The sequence below is a fragment of the Oncorhynchus keta genome, chromosome 31, assembly GCF_023373465.1.
Source record: "Oncorhynchus keta strain PuntledgeMale-10-30-2019 chromosome 31, Oket_V2, whole genome shotgun sequence".
Taxonomy (NCBI): Eukaryota; Metazoa; Chordata; class Actinopteri; order Salmoniformes; family Salmonidae; genus Oncorhynchus; species Oncorhynchus keta.
In genome coordinates, this window is record NC_068451.1 from 10,832,533 (window position 1) to 10,859,390 (window position 26,858).

The 26,858-nt window shown below is 45.0% G+C and overlaps 1 protein-coding gene and 1 pseudogene across 2 annotated transcripts; both read right to left on the bottom strand.

Moving 5' to 3' along the window:
• Positions 1 to 1,977: 1,977 nt before the first annotated feature.
• On the bottom strand, positions 1,978 to 10,565 carry LOC118364393 (bromodomain-containing protein 2-like; annotated as a pseudogene). Its single transcript, XR_008087893.1, has 12 exons — positions 10,420 to 10,565; positions 8,212 to 8,503; positions 7,866 to 8,003; positions 7,561 to 7,702; positions 7,191 to 7,347; positions 6,512 to 7,021; positions 6,164 to 6,292; positions 5,571 to 5,822; positions 4,876 to 5,135; positions 4,356 to 4,681; positions 3,966 to 4,091; positions 1,978 to 3,869 (listed from the first exon to the last, which is right to left on the bottom strand). The product of XR_008087893.1 is annotated as a bromodomain-containing protein 2-like (transcript).
• Positions 10,566 to 12,661: 2,096 nt separating this feature from the next.
• On the bottom strand, positions 12,662 to 26,349 carry tap1 (transporter 1, ATP-binding cassette, sub-family B (MDR/TAP)). Its single transcript, XM_035745900.2, is given in 13 exon segments — positions 12,662 to 12,669; positions 14,992 to 15,226; positions 15,449 to 15,585; positions 15,816 to 15,975; positions 16,139 to 16,312; positions 16,410 to 16,598; positions 16,845 to 16,973; positions 17,251 to 17,448; positions 17,776 to 17,981; positions 24,572 to 24,702; positions 24,892 to 25,199; positions 25,300 to 25,629; positions 26,080 to 26,349. Coding segments are annotated over 12 exon segments (2,193 nt in total). The 5' UTR covers positions 25,618 to 25,629; positions 26,080 to 26,349.
• Between the last annotated feature and the right edge of the window lie 509 nt (positions 26,350 to 26,858).

Below are 26,858 nucleotides of genomic sequence, written 5' to 3' on the forward strand. Positions count from 1 at the left end.
AAAAATATCTATATCCACAGTAAAACGAGTCGTATATCGATATAACCTGAAAGGCCGCTCCGCAAGGAAGAAGCCACTGCTCAAAAAACGCCATAAAAAAAGCCAGACTATGGTTTACAACTGCACATGAGAACAAAGATTGTACTTTTTGGAGAAATGTCCTCTGGTTTGATGAAACAAAAATAGAACTGTTTGGCCATAATGACCATCGTTATGTTTGGAGGAAAAAGGGGAAGGCTTGCAAGCCGAAGAACACCATCCTAACCCTGAAGCACGGGGGTGGCAGCATCATGTTGTGGAGGTGCTTTGCTGCAGGAGGGACTGGTGGTGCACTTCACAAAATAGATGACATCAGGAGGGAGGAAAATTAAGTGGATATATTGAAGCAAGACATCAGTCAGGAAGTTAAAGCTTGGTCGCAAATGGGTCCTCCAAATGGACAATAACCCCAAGCATATTTCCAAAGTTGTGGAAAAATGGCTAAAGGACAACAAAGTCAAGGTATTGGAGTGGCCATCACAAAGCCCTGACCTCAATCCTATAGACAATTTGTGGACAGAACTGAAAAAGCGTGTGCGAGCAAGGAGGCGTACAAACCTGACTCTGTTACAGCAGCTGTTACAAGGAATGTGCCAAAATTCACCCAACTTAATGTGGAAGGCTACTCGAAACGTTTGACCCAAGTTAAACAATTTAAAGGCAATGCTACCAAATACTAATTGAGTGTATGTAAACTTCTGACCCACTGGGAATGTGATGAAAGATTTCCATGATGTCAAGCAAAGAGGCATTGAGTTTGAAGGTAGGCCTTGAAATACATCCACAGGTACACCTCCAATTGACTCAAATTATGTCAATTAGCCTAACATACACCTTAGCCTATCAGAAGCTTCTAAAGCCTGGAATTTTCCAGACACAGTCAACTTAGTGTATGTAAAATTCTGACCCACTGGAATTGTGATACAGTGAATTATAAGTTAAATAATCTGTCTGTAAACAATTGTTGGAAAAATTCCTTGTCATACACAAAGTAGATGTCCTAACAGACTTGCCAAAACTATAGTTTGTTAACAAGAAATTTGTGGAGTGGTTAAAAAACTAGTTTTAATGACTCCAACCTGTGTATGTAAACTGACTTCAACCGTACATGACAACCCATTTGGAGTTTTCCAAAAGGCATCTGAAGAATCTCAGACCATAAGAAACCAGATTCTCTGGTCTGATGAAACCAATTTTGAATTATTTGGCCTGAATGCCAAGCGTCACGTCTGGAGGAAACATGGCACCATCCCTATGGTAAAGCATGGTGGCAGCATCATGCTGTGGGGATGTTTTTCTGCGACAGGGAATGGCAGTCTAGTCAGGATTGAGGCAAAGACAAACAGATCAAAGTACAGAGTTCCTTGATGAAAACCTGCTCCAGAGCTCTCAGGACCTCAGACTGGGGTCGAAGGTTCACCTTCCAACAGGACAACAACCCTAAGCACAGGCCAAGACAACACAGGAGTAGCTTTGGGAACCAGTCTCTGAATGTCCCAGCCAGAGCCTGGACTTGAACCCGATCAAACATCTCTGGAGAGACCTGAAAATAGCTGTGCAGCAATGTTCCCCATCTACCCTGACAGAGCTTGAGAGGATCTGCGGAGAAGAATTGTAGCGTCATACCCAATAAGACTCAAGACTGGAGTTGCTGCCAAAGGTGCTTCAACAAAGTACTGAGTAAAGGATCTGAATATTTATGTAAATGTGATTTTTTTAAAATTATTATAAATTGGCAAACATTTCTTAAAAGCACTGTTATTATGGGGTATTGTGTGTAGATTGATTAAATTGTTTGTTTTCCTCATCAATTTTAGAATAAGGCTGTGATGTAAGAAAATGTGGAACAGGTTAAGGGGTCGGAATTACTTTCCATAGGCACTGTATAAATAATAGGGGTGTACTGCGTATACATTATCGCAAACAAATACAAAAGGCTTTATAGAAGAGGTCTCATTTTAATATATACAGTTTTCAAATGAGTGGCATGCTCCTGAGGCAGCAATCCAGTCAACCAGGAGGCAAAACAATGTTCAGGACATGTTCTGGAATAAAAGCATGACTAAGTGGAGGAGGATAAAAATAGAGTATAAAAGAAAAGACTGGGGGAAAAAAAGACTCACTGGTAGAAAGAAACATGATCATTTGACCACTGAAATACAGTACTATATATATATATATCTATACACACACACATTTCCTTCGATATCTAACAGCCTAGCTTCTGTACATCATCTGGTGTATCTCTTGGTCCAAACTTCAACTTAGGACGTCTACTCCTGTGTACATGATGATTTAACATCCAACCAACAGTTAGCTTGCAAAGCGCATCATACTGTGACACTTTCTGTATTTTGAAAGTTCTATGTTGAAAACTTGATGGCTGACGTGCAAAACATTGTGGAACTCCATCAACAGTGGACTAATGAAACAAATACCAAATGATTGATTGGAATTTTCCTTTAAGCAGTTAACGGAATTGCTTAGAACTGAAGAACCAATCAGCTTCTATGACTGCTGTGATTGTAAGACTGCAGTGTCACCATCAAGAAACCTACTCCTTTCCTGAGAAATGACACCCGGGCTATTTCTTAAATGGTGAGTGTCGTACATGTAGGACAAATCTCACTGTCAAGGAAAACATTTTCAGTAGTTAGATCTCTTAAGAGTAACATATGGAATGGAAATAAAACTCTCCTTTTGCCTCTGAACTTTATGTCCAGCTGAACATAGGTCTGTTAGCAGTTAGAACAGATGTCAAATGAAACACAGACAGCAACAACAAAAATGTACTGACTCGTGCCTGCAGCTACAAGATTTGACAGAAAATACATAAGTCTGAAAATCAACCACTAGACAGTGACGACCTCGTAGTGAAAAAACAGATAAGTGTGAAGCATTACAATACTCACTCCACATAGCTTCTGGGAGGGCAAGTGGGGGTTTCTACCATACTGCTTATACCCATTAGGTTCTTATCAATCTATGAGTGCATATCAAGAAGAAGTGTCTAACATGGGGCTGGGCACATCTCACATCCTTTCACTACTCCGCAGTCTCCCTCTTTGGGGGATCACCATAAAATTCTTCTTTATAAAAGAAACATAGATCAATTGTACAAGTATTTACACAGGGAGGAGAGGGATAACAATGCATTTGTGTTGGGGGGTATTGAGCAGAGTCAAAGAGTTGGGCCGATGCGGTTTCTGTCGGAACGTTCTGAGAGCCACTTCCTCCTCCATAGCTGTTGCTAAGTGATAGACACTTCTCCGCTGTGCTGTTGATTCCTGATAGTTTCAAAACCTATGAAGATGTTCAGCGAAAGCAGATATGCAATTTGTTGACACCAGTAAAGACTTGGATATACATTATCCTGAATGGTAATTTCATTGAGAACGGTCAGAGGCGCTCTCGTATTGTTACATTTACCAACATTGAGAATAAAGGCGCTAACATGGCAGCTGTTCTTGAACCTGGCTGATCTCTATGTTTCTGGTCTTGAGTATCCTTAGTGACCTTCACGCGTCCTCCACCCTGCATACAAATCCCACCATCATCATAAGTCTTGAGTGTTCGTGCTGGGGTGCCATTCGAGGGAGGGGCACTCTTCTTCCTCCCTAGACCGTCCCAGGAGACCTCGTCCTGGGGCTGCTGCATGTCCCTGAGCTCTACGGGGGGTTCCCTCCCTCTCACACTGTCTCATCAACCCGAGTCTGATTCACTGGTGTCAGAGGAGGATGACGACGAGGAGGAGGAAGAGTCTGAGCTGGAGCTGCTGCCACTGAGGCGGGAGGGCTGGGCATGGGGCTCCACGCCGCTGAGCTTCTCCGCTGCGAGAGAGAGACAAAGTGGGAAAAGGATTAGCATTTATCTCAATGCTAAATGCTACATGTGCAAAAGCAGCTCTGTGTGTCTGTGGTTCTCACCCTTTGGTTTCTGGGGTTTCTTGCCAGAGTTGAGCTGTCCGCTAACATCCTGCAGCCTCCTCTCCAGCTCCCTCTTCTTCTCCAGGGTCAGTTCTTCTCTGGACTTGCCGGGGCCCCCTTTCTTCACTGTTAGACACAGACAGGAGGACAGGTTACATACTCAGCCCACACATACATATAAAAACATGCCATAGTGAAAGACTGGTTCCTTTTGTATGGTATTAGTCAACCAGAGCACTAGCAGGTAGCATTATCACCACAGCACCAGTTCGTAGCATCAGTTCTTTGTAGCATAACATGGCAATAGCAAGTGTCTGCAGTGACAACATGACGCATTCCCTTTCACACCATACTAGCTAGCATTAGCTATCGCTATTTGTTCACGCTCACCATAGGGCTTACGGGGCTTCTTCCTCAGGCACGTCATGACGTAGCGCTCCAGCTCGCGCAGCGTCGACGGCTTGAGCGTCTCAAAGTCAATTTCGATTTCCTCTGGGTTGGTGTCGCGCAGCGAGGGCTCGCGGGACTGGATGATGTGGACGACGCGGCCCAGCTTTTCGCCGGGCAGCTTGTTGATGTCCAGGCTCAGCTGGCGCTTCTCGTCGTACGACATGGGAGACGTCTCCTCCTCTTCCTCGGAGTCGTAGTGGGGCAGCATGGAGAAAGTAGGCGAAGCGTAGTAGGGCATGGTAGCAGCCTGGGACTTCTTTGTGTTTCTAAGGGAGGGTGTGGGGTTAGAGACAGTGGAGTAGTCCTAAAGAAGTTGTATGCAAAGTTTTCCAGCAGGGAGACCATTTTTTCATGCCCAAACTTGTGGGGACCCAAGGAGAAATAGAGGACATGGATCACAGATCGAAAAGTCGAGTAAATGTAAAGAGAAAGGTCATGTTTGAGGTCAGTGTGTACTTACTTGCTGCCCTTCTTCTTGCCGGGGCCTCTCTTGCCCTGTGAGGAGGCGGGAGCTGAGCTCCTGCTACTGGATTTACTCTTCGGAGTCCTCATCGGCATCTCCCAGTCCTCACCCCCTACCTCCGCACTGGGCCGTCCTCGGCTTCGCTTCTCCGGCTTCTTCTTCTTTTTCTCCTTCTTGTCTTTCTTCTCTCTCTTCTTCTTGTTCTTCACAATTGGACCCTGGGAGAGGGCTGCCAGCTGCTCGTGTACGGCTCGGAGCTGTGACCGGGGGTCAGACCAGAGGTGGAGTGTTCAACTGCACAAATACACTTCACGTATATGGCTAGGTCATGATGGAATACTGTGATATTTTGTTATTTAACAAGGCAAGTCAGTAGGTAACAAATCCTTATTTACAATGATGGCCTAGCTTAGTGTAATAGTGAGAAAATACAGCAAATGGCAGGCTTATGTACATGCATGTTTGAACACAGACAGAGTACTTGTATAAACATGTACACCAAATGAGTGAAAGTATGTATACGAGCATGGATTTGTCAGAATATTAGAAAACCCTGTCGGACAGAAGTCTAAACTCTTGATGCAGTCTATGCTTGTGATGTGTAGATGAAAGCAGACCTGTTAGGTGTGTGGTACAGTGTGTTAGGTGTGTGTGTTGCAGTGTGTTAGGTGAACGGGGGGGGTTGAGTCTACCTGTGTACACACCTGGTCCTGTAACTCGGCCAGGCGGTGTGCTCGCTCCTCCTCGCTGTCCGAGCTGGGGCTGCTCTCGCTCTCGCTGCTGGGCTCGCTCTCTGACGAGGAGGAGGACGACGACGACGAAGACGAGGAGTCACCTCCGCCATGAGCGTGAGTGCCCATGCCGCCGCCCATGCCACGGGACTTGGGGGGAGCCTGCTGGAGGGGCTCGTCCGGCATCTTGGCGTAGCGGAACTCAAACACGTCCTGGATGGACGGACAAAACGGAGTGAGTGAGAGCTTGTTTTTAACACCATTGTGGATCGTGTTCCTTTTTGTTTTGTTACACAACAATAACAGTTATCACGAGAGACAAAGTTGTAGGGACAGAACAGAGGAAATGGAGACCAAAACGATTGACATATTAGTCATTAAGTAGACTAATCCAGAGCGCCTTGCAGTCAGTGCATTCAGCCACGGTAGGTAAGACGACCACATACCGCAGTCATTGCAAGTAAAACCACTGAGCATGAAGTGGACATAGAGGTCTGGCAACAAAGGTGAACTAAGGGTTCCAGGGTGAGTTGTGGTGACGGAACCAAGCTCACCTGCAGTTTGCGGGCCATGCCCACTACGTCATGGTCAGGGGGGTTGTATTTGTAGCAGTTGGAGAACATGAGTCGGACGTCAGCGGAAAACTGTTGCGAATCTCTGTACTCCCGACTGTCCATCCTCCTCTGAGAGAAAGATAGGAGAGAAAAGAGACTGTTTTAAAACTCCAACAGATGAAGGAGAGGACTCTAGATCGGGATACGCCTCCTTGGTTTCATACTGTGACAGATATCCACGCAAAACAAATCTGAGAAGATATGAGGTAATCTATGAACTGTGTATTTCAGCCACATTCAGTTCTCATTGAGTCACGGCAGTGCGACATCTCTATCTTGCAAGCTGACCTTGATGTTGCTGAGGTCCATGGGGCACTTGATTATGTCGTGATAGTCGTGCAGGCCCAGGGCCGAGGCGTCCACTGGCTTGTAGAAGGGCCAGGCGTAGGCCGCGTGTTTCTTGGACAGCAGATCCTTCAGTACACTGTTACAGTAACGCAGCTGTTGGCTCAACTTGGCCCGCCGTGGCGCCTTGGGCTGCACAGAGTCCGGCAGATCCTTTTTGGGGGGCTTGATGGGGCGTCCACTGCCCCCGCGCCGAGCCAAGGTCTTCCCGCCTCCGGCCATCATTGGCTGGAGCAGAACGGGGCCTCCTGGGCCAATGGGTCCTCTAACCAGGCTGGGAGGGGGGTCCATGTCCCCCAGGGAGGTGAGGGAGAGAGTGGAAGGGTCGTGGCTCAGGCCTTGCCCGTGGCCTCCTTTCCCCAGGCCCACAATCCGACCCCCTCCTACGGCCAGGGGCATGGTCATCATGTTGGAGGGAGTGGTGGTGTCCGCCTTCCGCTTCACTCCCTTCTTCTGCACAGAGAGAGAGAGAGAGAGAAGTTACAGTATGGTATTCTGTTTGTCAATGGAGATTCTGTAGCCTATATACAGTGTGAAGGCAGCAACAATTATGTAGCATCAATACAATGTACAGTACTATAGCAAGTTCCTATTCAGGTCTTAGGGAAGTGAGGTGTGGTACCTTAGCGGTGGGCAGTGTGGGGGGCAGGCTCAACAGCTGTGTGGGGGGCAGACTCTTGGGCAGCATGGTCTGAGGGGGGTGTCGGAGTCACCCGTGTCAGAGGAGGAGGGGGAGTATGCTGACTGGGACACCGCAGGGACCTGGTGAGCTTTCCACACTGAAAGATAGACAGAGAAAAATCAGACACAAGAACACATACATAAGGGTAATACTACCAAGAATATTATGGCCAAAAATGTACAGTGAACTACACGTTAAACACTTTTATTCCAACTCATATTTAACCAAACATACACAGTACATTCACCAACTCTTCATTGAACATTGCCCTTACGTTCTTTTCCCCACCACATTCTCCAGAGTGACTCACCGTTGGACTTGCGGCCTCCTTTGCCAGGCTTGCCCCTGGGGGCAGGAGGGGGCAGCTCAATCTCCTCCTGTGGCATCTGGGCCACCTTCTGCAGGAACACCTTCTCCAGGGACTGGGCCATCAGCACTATGTCATCTGTGGGCTGGGAGAGGAGAAGAGGCCACTGGCACTTTATAATCAAAATCCAGTTAACACCGGTACATCTACAGTTGCTGTGAATATGGAAAGACCTTATGATAAACATATTCGGTCCGTTGTCATTGGTGCATTAGCCTGACCTACACATGTAAATATTATGGCCATACCTTGTTGTAGATGTAGCAGTTGGTGAACATGGTGTTGAAGTCCTGCATGCACTCACTGGCGCTGCGGTAGTAGTTGTTCTCCAGCCGCTTCTTGATGGTCCCCATGTCCATGGGCTGCTTGATGATCTTGTGATAATCCTAGTAGAGCAAGAAAGAACAGAATAAAGAAAAAGAGAGTAACAACTGTTGAATGGTGGTGTGACAAGGATGTCAACTATGGACAAACACTCATAGGTGTAGGCCTACATGGTGGTGGGTTGTAACAAAAGCTTGCAACCCCTATGGCTCTCTAGGACCAATGTTGGTGACCACTAATCTCTACACATAGACAAACAGTGTAACTCACTGGGAGGTTGAGTCTGAAGGCATCCACTGGCTCATGGAAAGGCCAGGCAAAATGGTGTCTCCACAGGGACTTGATCATAGCCTTCTGGAGGAACTGCAGCTGGTTGGTCATGCAACCCTGCCGGCCGGGGTCCCTGACGGGGGGCTGGACAGGGGGAGGGGGCGGCGCATGTGGCAACTGGGGGCTCTCAAAGCCTTCATACAGCAGCGAGGGCTTCCGCATGCGCTTGCCTGGGCCCGAGACATGGTGCTCCATCCCGCCGCCAGACAGCCCCACCACTCCCAGAGAGATGCTGACCAGGAGAGAGGAACAGAGGGTGGGAGAGGTTGAATTAGTGGGATAGACAGGACAGGCCGTGGGAAGACAGAAAGGGGTGTATTAGGGGAGAGATACATTTGGGCAGAAAACTCATTCATATGCTAAAATTATCCCTCAGCCCTGGCATGGGAAAATCACTGGGGCAGCATTGAAGCACTAATGTACTAAACATCAGTACTGTACCCCACTTATGGCAGTTAAACTTGCATTCAGTGATAGAATAGTGAAAACATGCAGGTTCTCCCTCTATTCGCTTCCATCTTTTGCACTGGACCTGATTTGGATGATTTTTTATCCCAGTCACCCCAGGGCTCACAGCAAGCACATGCCATCCCACTGACACAAAAGTAGGCAATGCTCATGTGCTGATTTTTCATCTCAGGACTTACACACCAACACAGCTTTGTTAAGTTAACCCCTTTGAAGAAAAGGGAAAAAGCTGCAGTGTATCTGTCAACATATTAGTAATATTATTCCTTGATAACCCGGAAAAAGACGGATAGATAGTATGTTGACCAGTTTGCTGCCCTCTCTATGTGTGTTTGTTATACTTAACCTAACCTCCCAAGTATTTTCGTTGAATTAACATTGATTTGTGGGTGTTAACCGGTAATAGGCTATAATCAAAGGCATTAGCTAGTTAGATTGTGATATGCTTTAATTATTAACTGTGGCAATAATTTCTGCCGGCAGAGGCGAGGCTTCTGCGCTTATTGCGTGGAGTCAGTGTCGTCGCCCCGCCTTTTATGAGTGTTTGTAAACACACCGACGCCAAAACAGACCCTCAGGATCGTCAGTCAAAACCTTCAAACTCCTGTGACTTAAACCCTTGCATAACTATCCAATCAGCTCCTCTTGTTACTAGCTTGTTTATGTGAGACCCCATTTGTGGAAACGCAAACTTAGCTGGCTCGCTTGGAACCATCGCATCGTTTGTCAACAACTGAATCCAGCTAGCTACCACGCTAGTTAGCCAGTATGCTAACGTTTGCTAGCGAACATCAGAAAGTAAACAAACGGGTTAGAGCAACGGAATAAGCTACAAATAAATTGCACATCTGCGGCCCTATCTCGGTTTATTTCTCAGTCATTAAGATTTATAGCAGGAAAATGGCGGTGGCGCAGTGCCGCTCAGTGAAGCGTTTCATCACCACAGCCAATTTTAAACAATCCCCCAGCACTAAGTTATTGAGTAGGCTGACCCACATTATGGCAATATCCACCCTCGCTGCATAACTAACTAAGGGGTTGATCGGAACAAAAACATCTCTATATTTACATCTTACTAGCCAATGGAATATTTTAATTGTTTGGTGTCCAAGTTGAGTAAAGACTAGTTAGCTAGATGATGCACCGACAGTGAATACTAGCTAACTAGGTTTAGCCATTCAGACCCGATTCGTGTTCATTTTCAAGCCTGCAAAATCAGTTCCGACCCGAGCCTGAAGGTACAATGTTCCTAAAGGTACCTGTCAAGGGGCGGGTTAACGGCCGTTTCCATCAGGATGGATCCGGATTCTTTTTATGTTCCAAATTTGTCCACTGTTATGTTTCCACTAAATAAAAACCTAACAGTTCTACAATGAAATGGCGCCGAAAAGCTTTCGGCCTGCCGCTTTATAAACATATCACGTGTCGTTTCCGTGCATTCCTGTCCTACTTCTCGTAATACTTGCTTCCGATTGGCTACTCCGCATGGGTGCTAGATTATGTTTGGCTATCCACGCTGTCTGTAATTTAACATGCCACACCCTGCAAGAAAAACCCCGTTCCTTTACTTTGGCGGCTAATCTAGCTAGTTAGATAAAAACAACACAGATGATTTGTTTATATAACCGTTACAATATTTACGTTTACGAAACCGAATTCTAAATACAAAACAATTATTACCGGTGGTAGGTCTTGCTCATGTCATGACTGCGTACTAATTCCCCAATGTTTAGCTCCAAATAGCTAACGGTAGCTAGCTAAAATAGCCAGAAAATCAACAGCCTTTTTATGGGCCAAGGCCCCTGCCAAACGTTAGAATTGCAATGTATTGGGTGAATAAAACGCAACCTCCCCTGGGTGCATCTTAAAAGTCTAGCAGCCTCAGTCCCCACTCCATTGGCTGTATCAGCCACAGTTGTAGGTTTTATTCAGTCACTAGGTTGGAGCATAACTCAGGTTTTGTGGAAGTTATGCAATCTGTCACATCAAGGGGAGTGTGGGGCAGTTCAGCCATGACATGATGATTCTGGAATTTATTCAAGAAGTTGTTCTCAACATCTTGGCCCAGAGTCAATACTATAATTGTAACCCTGGATGTGCCAGTTTATGATAAAGTTTAGGCCAAGGTTTCCCCCTGAGTTGCACTACTGAACAGATATGCTAGAGTAGCCTACAAGCTTATGCAGTGAAATATATTTTTCCAGGGCTATTAAAGTTGGGGGCGGCAGGTAGCCTAGTGGTGAGAACGTTGGGCCAGTGACCGAAAGGTTGCTGGATTGAATCCCCGAGCTGACAATATCTGTCGTTCTGCCCTGAACAAGGCAATTAACCCACTGTTCCCCGGTAGGCTGCCATTGTAAATAAGAATTTGTTCTTTAACTGACTTGCCTGGTTAAATAAAGATTACGTTGAAAGTGAATGTTTTTAAACCTGACATTTAGCCAAAAGTCACATGATTAATTAGGAAAGGAAAATCAGGCTTTGTCCTTATGGTAGACTGAAGGTTCCACAATCAATGGGCAAAATAGTCTAAGACAATGCATCTCAGTGCAAGAGGGCTCACTGCAGTACCTGGTTCAAATCCAGGCTGCATTGAATCCATGCTGCTCTCAATCACCGGCTGTGATTGGGAGTTATATAGGGTGGCGCACAAATGGCAGGCTTTGTAAATAATAATTTGTTCTTAACTGATTTGCCTGATAATATAAAATATCTATGGCATTTTAGCAATTGCAGTTGACTGCAGCAAGATGATGATAAACTAAGTCCACCTGAGATGATGACAGTACTGTATGTGAATCATTATTACAGATAACTATCGAGAGGGACAATCCAAGAGGAATAACATTGTTGTGGATGGCGTTCCAGGACCATAAGAAGATTGCAAATTCATCTGCCTCATCTAAATATGTGCGCAATGCTTGATAGTGTGTGCGATGTTAACAGATAGGTATTTTTTCTGGGTGCTCTGAAGGGGAAGCTGTCCTCAAGGGAAAGCTTCTAACTGTGGCTAATGCCTGTAATATGACTCAGGCTTATTACTCAACCAACTAGAGTGCATACCAATAGTGTTGGATCTGTGACATCCACTTGTATTGATCATATCTTAATAATGCTGCAGGGCTTTGCTCTAAAGCAATATCAGTCCCCATTGATGTGTATGAAGAAGTGAATCCACTGGAAGATATTCGTGCCAATTGTTGACAAGCATGTACCTGTTAGGAAATGAACTGTGAGAACTGTTGGAGCCCTCTGGATTGATGATGAATTGAAAAATTGTATAGTTCAAAGAAATGGTGTAAAAGAGGTGGCAAACAAGTCAGGCTGGTCAGCTGATTCACTGGCATACTCTAAATTGGGAAATGTACAAAAATAAGAAACTACCAAACCAAGATAAATGACATAAAACACAGTGGGAAAAAAAGAAAAGACATTGAGTACCTTAAATTACATGGGCAGAATACCCAATTAATCTTCATCATTTATTGAAGTTGATGGGTAATTTATATCAACATCTTTTGATATTGGCAATAATTTCAATGACTGTTTCACTAGTGAAGTGGAAAAACTCTGAAGTGAAATGAAAACATTGGTCAGTGAACCATCATATTTTTGTGTAAAATGTATAACAATGAAAGAGAATGATGGCTGTTTTGAATTTGGTGAAGTTAGTGTGGGAGAGTTGGAAAAACTATTGTTATCATCAATAATGATAAGCCAACTGGTATAGAAAACCTTGATGAGAAAATATTGAGAATGGTAGCAGACTGTATTGCCACCCCTATTTGCTATATCTTTAACCAAAGCCTAAAAAGGGTGTCCACGGGCATAGAAGGAAGCTAAAGTAATTCCACTGCCTAAAAATAGTAAAACAGCCTTTTTTTGGCTCTAATAGCCACCTAATCAGTTTCGCTGCCTGCTCTTAGTAAACTGATGGAGCGAATATAATGATATTTTTCAGAGAACAAGTTAACTACTGACTTTCAGCACGTATAGAGAAGGGCACTCAACTTGTACTGCACTGACTCAGATGACAGATGATTGCTTAAAATAAATGGATAATGTGATAGTTGGAGCTGTATTATTTTCAGTGCAGTCTTTGAGTTTCTTCAATAACTATTTAGGATCAATAACATCACTTGCTTTGGCTTTACATCACCTGAAATCACATGGTTGGAGAGTTATTTATCCAATAGAACCCAGGGAGTGTTCTTCAATGGAAGCTTCTCTAGCATCACATTGTCCCTTAGGGCAGCTGCATTGAGCCATTACTCTTCCCTATTTTTAAAATAATTTGCAACTGGTCTTACACATGTATGTCTGTTATGAAAATATGTTAGATGTTCTGCGTTTTTTTTTGACACAAAAATCAACTGTACTAGTTGTTCAGACTCTTTTCTTGTCCCATCTTGATTAGTGCCTGGTAATATGGTCAAGTGCAGCAAAGAAAGACCCAGCACAGCTGGCTCAAAACAGAGCAATACGCCAAATCCAGATTGTCTGCATAATCAAATAACATTCAGCTCAGACACCCATACATACCCACAAGACATGCCACCAGGGGTCTCTTCACAATACCCAAATCCAAAACGAATTCAGGACAATGCACAGGTTTACACAGAGCCAGGATTCCATTCTCTAATTACTCAAGCTAACAGCAAAATTACCTTTAAAAAAAAGAATAAACATGTCGTGGATCGGCATTGACAAACACATGCACACACAACTCATTTGTTTTACTTGTATTGTTTGAATTATTACACTTTTATTGTTTATATATCGTTGTGTTTAAAATGTGTGCGAATGTGTACCAGTGTTTTGTTACTTCTCATGTTTTGTGTTTTTTTGGACCCCATGGAATAGTTTCTGCCTCAACAAAAGCTAATGGGGAAACAAATACTGTTGCTATGGTGTTACGACAGTTTAGCTATGATGGACCCGCTACCAAAGATATTTATAACTAACCCAAGATAGTTAGTCATTTACAGTGTGAGCAAATGAAATTGTGTGCAGAACAAGGTGGGCAAAGCCACGAGCTAGCGAGATCCTATTTGGTACGTTTGTTTCATGGATTTGCATATTTTCGTTAGTGTACATTCTGTGAAGTGCGCATGGACCGAGACAGACTCAATTCGACCGTGCACTCCTAAACAATGTTTTCTAAATTTACGCTTAAGCGTCAAGTATATAACACATAGTGCACTATGTTCGTGACATTTCAGTTTTGGGAACAGCTAAAAGGGTTGAGATCAGATGTTTAATCGATGAGAACATTTGCAGAATGTCAGCACATTTTCACCTAGTTCCATCCTCTCCCAGTTCCATCCTCTCCCAGTTCCATCCTCTCCCAGTTCCATCCTCTCCCTCTACCAGCGACTGGATTTATTTGGTGTTGACATACGTTTTAAACGGATGCTTCAGATTTTCAGGCCATGTGACATGTTTGGGTTACACCTTGTCTGTGTTGCTACTGCTGCAGGGTCTGGCTGCTCCAGCAGTGTGTACGTTTGTGGATCTAAAACTATGCTATTGCAACTGTTATGAAACTGCCTCTGTGTTAAGCATCGTATTGCCTTCATTGAAATACCCTCTAAACAGTAACAGTATTGCTGGAGGTCATTGTATGCGATTCGACGTTGGCATCATTATCTAGGCCTGTAGCAAAAGAAAAGTAAAAGTGAAAGCATGAGATGTGGAGTTTCCCACTGTAATACAGATCAACTGCAAAACTTGCGGGTATTATGTAACCATTCCACGACATTCAGATACTAAATGAAGAAATTATTTCAGAGAGCAGAATGTTTATTGTCATTAACACAGAACAGAAAACGGCGAATGTATTGTACTGCCTTAGAGACAATGTACAAAAACAAAACAATATTTGGGATCCCTATTTACATTTATAACACAAATGTGGGAGAACAATTCAACAAAAATACATGTAAAAATAAATACAAAATGCATTTGGGGCATTAAGAATACTTAAGTTGCAGTATAGTGCAAATAGAAAGTTGAACATAGAAATGTGCTCTTTGCATGAAACCTTTTATTTTACAGGACTGTTCTTGTAATTCATTTTTTCTTTGAGTACCTCAAAATCACTTAGGGGAGATAATTAAACTAAAGTTTGATGCTATGATGAGTATTTTCAAAGCATATGTGATACAGTAAAAATCGTAGGTAATAATGTTGAAAATATGAGATGGTGGCAGAAGTGTGATTTTTGTGTAAATTGAGTCATGGAATTGGAGCCTCTGTTTTAGTTTTTCAGCTCCTCCCCTTCTTTGCGCTGGAAGCCAGTGTTCTGCCTGTTCACCAGATCAGCATAGGTTCCACCTTTCTCCAGCAGCTCAACATGGCTCCCCTCCTCAAGCACCTTTCCCTCCTCAAGAACGACAATGTGATTGGCCTTCTCCACAGTGCTCAGCTTATGAGCAATCAGCAGCACTGAGCAGGGGTTTGAGTCCTTGAGCAGAGCTTGGTGGACCTAAGGACATGGAGAGAAACATGATGAGTATGTTTGAATTAAAGCCACTGAACTGTCAGAGATTAGCTGAGATTACAATACATTGTAAATCAATAATTCATGTTTAGGGAAGGAAACAGCCTCCATTGGGTTATATTATGAGTAGGTGATCAACAGAAACTGGTTAACCCCCCAAAAAATAGGCCTGTCAGTGAAAGATAACAAGATTCAGAGTTATCTTACCAAATGCTCGCTCTCTGTGTCCAAGTTACTGGTGGCATCGTCCAGCACTAGAATCCGAGGCTTTCTGATCAAAGCTCTGGCGATGGCTATGCGTTGCTTCTGCCCTCCTGAAACCTGGCCTCCCTTCTCCCCGGCATCTGGAATAAAGAACAACAATTAAGTATGAACAGTAGAGCCGAATAACACACATACACTACAATCATGTCGTCAGTAGTTTAAGGAAGGAAAAGTACTAACAGTTTAAAGTCAAAGCTATGCAGAGAAAAGTGTAACTTTCTATCAGTAAAGACTAAACAAAGCCCCAAAGAAACAATATTACCAATTCTATCAGGATGAAGTCAATATGAGTTCATCTTTTGGGACATACCTGTATCATAGCCATTGGGCAGGTCAGAGATGAACTTGTGGGCGTTGGCCAGCTCAGCAGCCCGGTACATCTCCTCATCAGTGGCATCATCTCTGCCATATTTGATGTTCTCCTTGACAGAACGAGCAAACAACACCGGCTCCTGACTCACCACACTGATCTGAGGGAAATGATTCATTTAGATAATGCATTTAGTTGGTTAATAACTTCTTTGCAAACACTGTGATCATGTACTTTTCTTTAAAGGCTGGTAGCTAATTATGTTATGCACTAATATGGCTTAGGAGAAGAGTAACATTGCTTCCATTGCTGTTCATAATGACCTTGTTGTGTAGGTACTGGTTCTTGTAGCTGTGCAGTGGCTGTCCATCCAATAGGATCTCTCCTTCCTGGGGCAGGTAGAACCTCTCCAGCAGGCTCACACAGGTGCTTTTCCCTGCTCCAGAAGCCCCCACCAATGCAGTGATCTGCCCAGGTCTCAGCTCCAGAGACAGGCCCTGAGAGATTAAGAGAAATTGTAATTGAATGTATATGTAATTTTAATTCATATCCAGTATATGTGTATACAGTATACTGTAAATATACTGTAGATACCTTGAGCACCGGTGTATCTTCCCTGGTAGGGTAGGTAAATGTGACATTCTTGAACTCAACATGTCCCTCAAGATTCTGTGGGGCAAGGGTGCCTTCTGGAGGAACTTGGGGCTGTCGGTCCACATACTCAAATATCTTCTCAGAGCCACCGATTGCCCTCATCACACTTGGGTAATACGACATCACGGCCTGTCAGACAGGACGTGTAAATGCGACACCAGTAAGTGACAGTCAAAATGTTGCTACTCAAAACTCTAGTTATGATTAAAATGTTGTGATACTAATAAATCATTTTGACCCCTATTTTACTGTAGAACAACTTGGCAGTGCCTTGTTAGGGTGTGTACATTTAGGTCTGTTTGGATTTGGCAGTAGGCATTAAACATAAGATGGCTGCGGGTAGATTGGATGGAGATTGTTAATCTATGGCCTTACCTCCACAGCAGAGGAGAATTGGAGCTCGTAGAGCACAAAGGCCACCAGATCCCCACTGCTGACGGTCCCCCCTGTCACCAGACTACCGCCATAGTACAGGATACTGACCTTCAGGAACAGGCTTGACATCTGAGAGGGAGACAGATGTGGTTACTATTGATTATGACTAGGGCTCAGAGTTTTGTAACCATGTAACCAGGAAAAACTCTGGGACCTACAGTAGTTATAGTCTATAACAATTGTTCAGAGCTTTCCCTTGTCAGTTCACATGGCCAGGAAAAACTCAGGGCCCTTATTACAAATTCATGTACCCTCATGAATCAATGTGCAATCCAAGCTCTTTGGAACTGAATTTGGAGAAATTGCTCTCACCCTGTGACCGTTTACAATTGAAGCTGAGACTCACACTATTGGTCCAGGTTGAGGCTGCGTAGGCTGCTGCTTCCTCTTTATTCAGAGAGTAGGTCTTCTCCAGCGTCTTCCTGTAGCGCTCCGTCTCGCCCTCCTCGTTGGCAAAGCTGCGTACTGTCTTCATAGAGGAGAAGGTCTCCGTGGCAACGTCATTGGCCTGGGCTAGTGACTTTTGAACCTTCGCACCGAGCTCCTGGGACAAAAACAAAATTCACAGTTACCTGCTGATTGGTCAGGTAACGTTCTGTCTGCTCTGTAGTACTATTTTTGGTGACTGTAACTTGTAGAATCAATATGTATGCAAACACGAAACTGCAACTCTCAGACAATGTTACTCATGGGAGTGTTCAGTAGTTCACAAAACTACCCCCACTATAGCCTGGTCCCAGATCTGTTTATGCTGTCTAGCCAACTCTTATTGTCAATGTCACCCCATACATTTTGCCAAGAAGACGCAAACAGATCTGGGACCAGGCTACTTCCACTACAATACGTTAGAAAAAGGTCTGATTTCCTGTACCTGGTACCACTTGCCAGATATCTTTGGTATGACCCAGATGATAGGAAGCCCCATCGCGGTGAAGAGGGACAGCTTCCAGGAGAGATTGAGCATGAAGATGAAGAGGAAAGTGACCCGCATGAAGTACCACATCAGCAGACTCAACTTCTCACTCAGAGACTCACTCATGTCGTTGGTGTCTGTGGTGATGCGTGACACAAGGTCACCTGGAACAAAGGTCATAGGTTAAGTTAGCCCCTTGGAGGGGATGGTGTGCAAATATATATATATATATATATATATATAGCGTAAAGCATAAATATATAGCATAAAGGTATCCTCTTCACTTTGAAGAAAAGAAAGATCAGCACAATACTCTTGACCTGATCACTCATGTTAATTAAGATACTATCCTTTTCATTTAAAAATAACTGGGGTATATCCTTTGGACATACAGTATGTGTTTATCAATTAGCTTAATCAATTAATAACCCAACAACTGTATAAAAAAATATTTAAGAAAGAAAAGAAAGAAATTGTCACAGCCTGGTCTGTTTCACTTGTCTTTGTGATTGTCTCCACCCCCCTCCAGGTGTCGCCCATCTTCCACATTATCCCCTGGTATAATGCCTGTCCCTGACCCTGTCTGCCGTCCTGTACCTTTACCCCATCTCTGGATTACCAACATCTGGGTGAGCCTGCCTGCCGTGCTGTACCTTTACCCCACCTCTGGATTACCAACATCTGGGTGAGCCTGCCTGCCGTCCTGTACCTTTACCCCACCTCTGGATTACCAACATCTGGGTGACCCTGCCTGCCGTGCTGTACCTTTACCCCACCTCTGGATTACCAACATCTGGGTGAGCCTGCCTGCCGTCCTGTACCTTTACCCCACCTCTGGATTACCAACATCTGGGTGACCCTGCCTGCCATGCTGTACCTTTACCCCACCTCTGGATTACCAACATCTGGGTGACCCTGCCTGCCGTGCTGTACCTTTACCCCACCTCTGGATTACCAACATCTGGGTGAGCCTGCCTGCCGTCCTGTACCTTTACCCCACCTCTGGATTACCAACATATGCGTGAGCCTGCCTGCCGTCCTGTACCTTTACCCCACCTCTGGATTACCAACATCTGGGTGACCCTGCCTGCCGTGCTGTACCTTTACCCCACCTCTGGATTACCAACATCTGGGTGACCCTGCCTGCCGTGCTGTACCTTTACCCCACCTCTGGATTACCAACATCTGGGTGAGCCTGCCTGCCGTCCTGTACCTTTACCCCACCTCTGGATTACCAACATCTGGGTGAGCCTGCCTGCCGTGCTGTACCTTTACCCCATCTCTGGATTACCAACATCTGGGTGAGCCTGCCTGCCGTGCTGTACCTTTACCCCACCTCTGGATTACCAACATCTGGGTGACCCTGCCTGCCTGCCTGCCGTGCTGTACCTTTACCCCACCTCTGGATTACCAACATCTGGGTGAGCCTGCCTGCCGTCCTGTACCTTTACCCCACCTCTGGATTACCAACATCTGGGTGAGCCTGCCTGCCGTGCTGTACCTTTACCCCACCTCTGGATTACCAACATCTGGGTGACCCTGCCTGCCTGCCGTGCTGTACCTTTACCCCATCTCTGGATTACCAACATCTGGGTGAGCCTGCCTGCCGTGCTGTACCTTTACCCCACCTCTGGATTACCAACATCTGGGTGAGCCTGCCTGCCGTGCTGTACCTTTACCCCACCTCTGGATTACCAACATCTGGGTGAGCCTGCCTGCCGTGCTGTACCTTTACCCCACCTCTGGATTACCAACATCTGGGTGAGCCTGCCTGCCGTGCTGTACCTTTACCCCACCTCTGGATTACCAACATCTGGGTGAGCCTGCCTGCCGTGCTGTACCTTTACCCCACCTCTGGATTACCAACATATGCGTGAGCCTGCCTGCCATCCTGTACCTTTACCCCATCTCTGGATTACCAACATCTGGGTGAGCCTGCCTGCCGTGCTGTACCTTTACCACACTCCTCTGGATTACCAACATATGCGTGAGCCTGCCTGCCATCCTGTACCTTTACCCCACCTCTGGATTACCAACATCTGGGTGAGCCTGCCTGCCGTGCTGTACCTTTACCACACTCCTCTGGATTACCAACATATGCGTGAGCCTGCCTGCCGTCCTGTACCTTTACCCCACCTCTGGATTACCAACATCTGGGTGAGCCTGCCTGCCGTGCTGTACCTTTACCACACTCCTCTGGATTACCAACATATGCGTGAGCCTGCCTGCCATCCTGTACCTTTACCCCATCTCTGGATTACCAACATCTGGGTGAGCCTGCCTGCCGTGCTGTACCTTTACCACACTCCTCTGGATTACCAACATATGCGTGAGCCTGCCTGCCATCCTGTACCTTTACCCCACCTCTGGATTACCAACATCTGGGTGAGCCTGCCTGCCGTGCTGTACCTTTACCACACTCCTCTGGATTACCAACGTATGCGTGAGCCTGCCTGCCATCCTGTACCTTTACCCCATCTCTGGATTACCAACGTATGCGTGAGCCTGCCTGCCATCCTGTACCTTTACCCCATCTCTGGATTACCAACGTATGCGTGAGCCTGCCTGCCATCCTGTACCTTTACCCCATCTCTGGATTACCAACGTATGCGTGAGCCTGCCTGCCATCCTGTACCTTTACCCCATCTCTGGATTACCAACGTATGCGTGAGCCTGCCTGCCATCCTGTACCTTTACCCCATCTCTGGATTACCAACGTATGCGTGAGCCTGCCTGCCATCCTGTACCTTTACCCCATCTCTGGATTACCAACATATGCGTGAGCCTGCCTGCCATCCTGTACCTTTACCCCACCTCTGGATTACCAACATCTGGGTGAGCCTGCCTGCCGTGCTGTACCTTTACCACACTCCTCTGGATTACCAACGTATGCGTGAGCCTGCCTGCCATCCTGTACCTTTACCCCATCTCTGGATTACCAACGTATGCGTGAGCCTGCCTGCCATCCTGTACCTTTACCCCATCTCTGGATTACCAACGTATGCGTGAGCCTGCCTGCCATCCTGTACCTTTACCCCATCTCTGGATTACCAACGTATGCGTGAGCCTGCCTGCCATCCTGTACCTTTACCCCATCTCTGGATTACCAACATATGCGTGAGCCTGCCTGCCGTCCTGTACCTTTACCCCACCTCTGGATTACCAACATCTGGGTGAGCCTGCCTGCCGTGCTGTACCTTTACCCCACCTCTGGATTACCAACATCTGGGTGAGCCTGCCTGCCGTGCTGTACCTTTACCCCACCTCTGGATTACCAACATCTGGGTGAGCCTGCCTGCCGTGCTGTACCTTTACCCCACCTCTGGATTACCAACATCTGGGTGAGCCTGCCTGCCGTGCTGTACCTTTACCCCACCTCTGGATTACCAACATCTGGGTGAGCCTGCCTGCCGTGCTGTACCTTTACCCCACCTCTGGATTACCAACATCTGGGTGAGCCTGCCTGCCGTGCTGTACCTTTACCCCACCTCTGGATTACCAACATCTGGGTGAGCCTGCCTGCCGTGCTGTACCTTTCCCCCACTACTCTGGTTATCGACCCCATGCCTGCCTTGACCTGTCGTTTGCCTGCCCTGTTGCTGTAATAAACACTGTTCCTCCGACACAGTCTGCATCTGGGTCTTACCTTCAAACCTGATAAAAATAAAGAAATCCCTTGAGTAAATGAGGTATACATAGTATATTGAAAGCAGGTGCTTCCCCACAGGTGTGGTTCCTGAGTTAATTAAGCAATGAACATCCTTAGGGTCATGTATAAATATGTCCAGCTGCTCATTATTTTGGCTACCATGGCTAGAAGAGATCTCAGTGACTTTGAAAGAGGGGTCTCAAAGAGCATAGGAGGTTTAAAGGGTATGTGTGTGTCTCAGTCACCAGATCTCAACCCAATTAGACACGCATAAGACAGCGTTTTCCACCACCATCAACAAAACAAGAAATTAGGGATGCATCAGAATTGGCCGATTTTAGACAAAAATGCCAACATCTAGTTTAACGCCGAGGTCAAAGCTGAAGCGCAGGTGACGTAAGGATACCACGAAAAATACAGAGCTACATGTTCAACACAGCGTTCCTAACCTCGGCCACAATGACTGCGGTGTGAATGTATTTCGAAGTTTCTAAGGAAGATAACAAAAAGGCCATATGCAACGTTTGTGCTGCTATTATTTCCAGAGGAGGGGAGAAAGTGAAATATTTTAATACCAAAAACCTAATTACTCATTTGAAAGTGCATCACCCCAGACGTTCAGCGACTACTTGGAACAAAAGCAGAAAAAACAGTTCAAGTCGAACAGTCATTTGAAAGAGTAAGAGAATTTCAGTGAGACAACTCAAAGGCGGAATCCATTAATGCCAAGATAATGGAATTCATTGCCCTTGATAATCAACCGTTCTCTGTTGTGGATGATGTTGGCTTTCACCGACTGGTCGAGCATCTCGAGCCCCGGTACACACTACCAAGTAGACGCTATTTTTCAGATGTTGCCCTACCGGAGTTACACAGTATTGCTGAATTGCACATCCACGAGCTACTTGCTATGGGCGTCGCTGCTATTAGCTTCACGACTGGCATTTGGACCAGCGACATCAGCCCCATGAGCATGCTGAGTCTGACAGCACAGTGGGTCGATGAGGATTTCCTATTGAGGAAAGCCGTATTGCATGCTCAAGAATGTGCTGGTTCTCATACCGCTGCTGCCATTTCAATGGCATTTGAGAAAATGTTTGAAACTTGAAAAATCCCCAAGAACAAAGTACACGCTGTGCTACGTGATAATGCACGTAACATGACAAAGGCTTTGGAAGAATGCGGAGTCGCCAGTTTGCCATGCATGGCACACACGCTGCAACTGGCTGTGAACGAAGGTGTTTTGGTCCAATGCAGCATTTCTGACACAGTGGCAACAGGTAGGAAGATAGTTTGTCATTTTAAACACTCACAGCTGGCATACAAGCAATACAGGAGCAGCTTGGAGTGAAAACGAAAAGGCATAAAAGCAAGACATTTCCACCAGATGGAACAGTACTTTTTACATGACGGAGAGCCTGCTGGAACAAAAACGAGTGCTTGGCGTGTACGCAGCTGAACAAAACTTCCGACACAGACAGTGGAGTTAAAACGTGCAAAAATACTCTACTAGACACTGTGAACAAGCGATTTGGTGGCATTCTCTCTTAGCCTCTTTACAGTGTCGCCAACATGCACGATGCTAGGTACAAGGACCGCTACTTCGATCCAGACAAGAAACAGGGTTTACATGAAATGTTACCGACACAGCTGGACAAGATGGAAAAGGACACAGTGACAGTGAGCACAGAGGAAGAGGACCCACGACAGAAGAGGCAACGGACAGACAGGGCTGAAACCACTGCTTGACATGTATGATGAAATCCTGGTTGAGAATGAAACGACTGAACAAATGAACAACAAAACAGCACAGCAAGTAAGTCAAAGAAATAGGTTTTGATGATGTTTTACTGGTAATGAGGACATACGTAAATGCCAACAAAATAACTTTTTGGTGTGTGTGCGTGTGTGAGAGAGAGATAGAGAGACGCATTGTATTTTCATTTTCTGTTACTATATCGGCCAACATTTGCCTGACAGAACCTACTATTCCCAGGAATTAAGATGCACCTGGATACTGGAGAAGTAACAAGCACCGTTTTCCCATCCTAGCTAAAGCTGCGCGCAAGTATCTTGGTGCTCCCTGTACTAGTGTGGACAGTAAGCACCTTTTCAGTGCAGCTTCACACATTGTAGACCAAAAAAGAAACGACTCTCTTGTGACAAAGCCGAGCATGTCCTCTTTGTGAAGAAAAACCTCCTCCAAATGTTAAAATTGTAAATGGGCAGTCATATTGTAACCCAGCCATCTCGAGGCACTGGAAAAATGTTTACTAAGCCCAATGCCTTTCTGTTGTTCACTCATGGCTGGTATAGGTCAAGATTTTAATTGAATTTAAAACAAAGCAGTTGTGTGTTTTTGTTTTTATTTCCTAAATGAAAGATGAGATGTGTTGTGTATTTCTTCTCATTTTACTAGTCAAGTCAGTTGAGCACATTTTAAGTTTAAGTTGTGCCATTTATAGCAGTTTATGACAGCCTAGAGACAGTCATTTTTTCAAGCAGTTAAATCAAAAAAATAATTAACTGCATTTTAGTTGCAACCAATATTTCTTTTAAAGCATTTAAGTTTCTCCATACAGTCAAGATTGGATAGTAAGAAGAGCCACCAACAACTTAACCATCTTTGTAATGCGGGGCAGCTAAAATATTTGTGTCATGAATATCTGTTGTGCGATAAAATACATCCATGGATGAATAATTTTTCTAATTTACAAGTTATTAAACAATCTGTTCCTAACTGAACAAATGAACATAGAACACTTGGTTTCAACTATTTAACTGTACTAGAATGCTTAAAAGGCTGCTAAAATGTTAAATATAGGTTATCGGTATCGGGTTTGTTTTTGGTAAGGAAAATATCGGACATATGGTATCGGCCAAAAATGTCATATCGGTGCATCCCTACAACAAATTATGGAATTTCTCATGGAAGAATGGTGCCAATCCCACCAATAAAGTTCCAGACACTTGTAGAATCTATGCCAGGACACACTGAAGCTATTCTGGCGGCTAGTTGTGGCCCAACGCCCTATTAAGACACTTTATGTTGGTGTTTAATTTATTTAGGCAGTTACCTGTAGATTGCAATGAGATGTGACTCACCTGTCTGTGCTGTGTCAAAGAAAGCAATCTCCTGCTTCAGCACCGACTGGAAGACTAGGCCCTGGATGGAGGTGTGTATGCGACTCATGGTGATGTTGTAGATGAGGTCACACACAAACTCACACACAGCACTGAATGATAGAGATGGGAGAAGGAGGGCAAATAAACACGTTACTACAGTATCATTACAATAAATGCCCTGTGGAAGTGATTAGGACCCTTGAAACCTCCAAATTAAACAGTACTATCAAACACTGAGCATCAATTGGAAGGACTCAAGAGTATCGTATCACCAATGATTGATATATGCTGTATTATACCTCATGACTGTAATCAGAGACATGACCGTGATGGCGTGAGTAAAGGCTTCAGGCTCGTCTTCATTCATAATCCAGTCTGTCATTCGGCCGGTGTAGTGGGGAATAGCCATCTCACCAAGGGAGGAGATGACAACAAGACTCAGCACGGCTCCAAAGCGTATGAAATAAGGCTTCATGTATCCCAACAGTTTCTCTAGAGAGGCCCCAGTCTTCTTCTGTGGTTCCTTGGTGGGCTTGGTAAGAAGAGAAGGGACGTAGCGTGTCCAGTACAAACATGCTACGACTGTTACGCAGTAGCCCTGAAGTAGCTGAAAAACAAGTGATTTTAGTCTGTTTGGTTTGTCCATTTTTAAAACAAAAAGGATATATATATTAACATAATTATAGCAACATAGACTTGTCACCCACCCCCTGCCAGGAGTGCCAACCCCATAGTTGCCCCAGGATGGACTGGCCACATGCCCAGAGAAGGCTGATGTAGAGTGGGCAATGGAAGCAGAGGACCCCCATGCTCTGGAGCCCCTCGAAGCTGCTCATCCATGGGGTACTTCCAGGGAATTTGAAGGTGAGAAAGAGGTGGAGGCCGGCACGGAGCAGGCTTCCACCCCACAAGGTGATGAGGGGATGGTGGAGGAGAAGAGGGGAGAGTTGGGCCAAGCGGACTGTCTGCACCACACACACATCCATGCACAGGAAGAGCAGCGGAGAGAAGTTCATTTTCGGCATCCTGAACAGGCTCTAGAACAGGAGGTTGGGAGAGACAGATAATGAGGTTGAGGATCATCATATCCAGGGGTTAAATTGAGGAGGACTAAGTGGGATAGAATATGGAACATGAAATGTGCACATAGACCTATTATAGCATATTATGGAAAAAGTGCCAATTTGGGAATTAGTTCGCACAAAATCCAAATTAAACCCCTGGGACATAGATTATCTGAAAATATTGGAGGGAGTTTAATGAAAAACAGCTGACCGACCAATTATTGACAACATTCGGTGCGAGAGTGTAATCAGCTGTTATCTTATGCTTCCATTTTTACTTTCACTTTCAATTAGGTGAATTTCAAAGTATTTTTGGCTTCATGAAGGATATGACGAATTGTAACAACGCATTATAATACATGCTGTAATATATAACACAATATAACACGTTTAAATAGCTTTAAAACAATATAGACTACTCACATTTGCATGTGGGCTCTTGCGAATGAGGTTGCAATTTCTTCTGAATGTCAAGGAAACAATAGCCTATATCTATTAAGACTAGATCTAGCCTATGTTCTATGTTACACACGCATATCATATAAAGGGCAATCTTCGTATTAATTGAGTTATACAGCAGCAGCCAGCGACTAGACTTGAGGACCCCACGTTCGAGTTGATAAAACCGAAAGTACACAACTGGAAAGTCCCTTTTGAACGACCCGCCCCTTCTTGACATTGGCAAATGCCGATTTTATATTAATTATACTATGCTATACTTTATGTGAAACGAGTAGGTGATTACTGTGTAAGGGATTGATATATATGAACATGTTGTACAGTAAATTACTTACTGGCTGATTCACCTTTGAACTTGAAAGGAATCTAATGCAGAATTGCGACATCGTGTGGAATGCTTGATGACCTACGCGATGATAATCATAATCAACATCACTACCATCATTGAAACATTATTTCCATGGCCATCTTTTGCATATTCCCCTTGACAATGCACAGCAGCCTAATGTTTCTACATATAAACTCATCATATAAATAAAAACTATTTTAGTTTTTTGCCCAGATAAGATAATGAGTGAGTAGTATCCCTTAGCCTGAAATAGACCCCCCCCACCACCACCACCAAAACTTGAAAAGGCACACAATCTTTGTTGTACCACCTGCTGTGAGGCTGTTTCTTGGCACAATTGATGAGTCCTGAGGTTAAGGATGAAAGTAGAACCCCCTAGTGTCCTGTTCCTGTA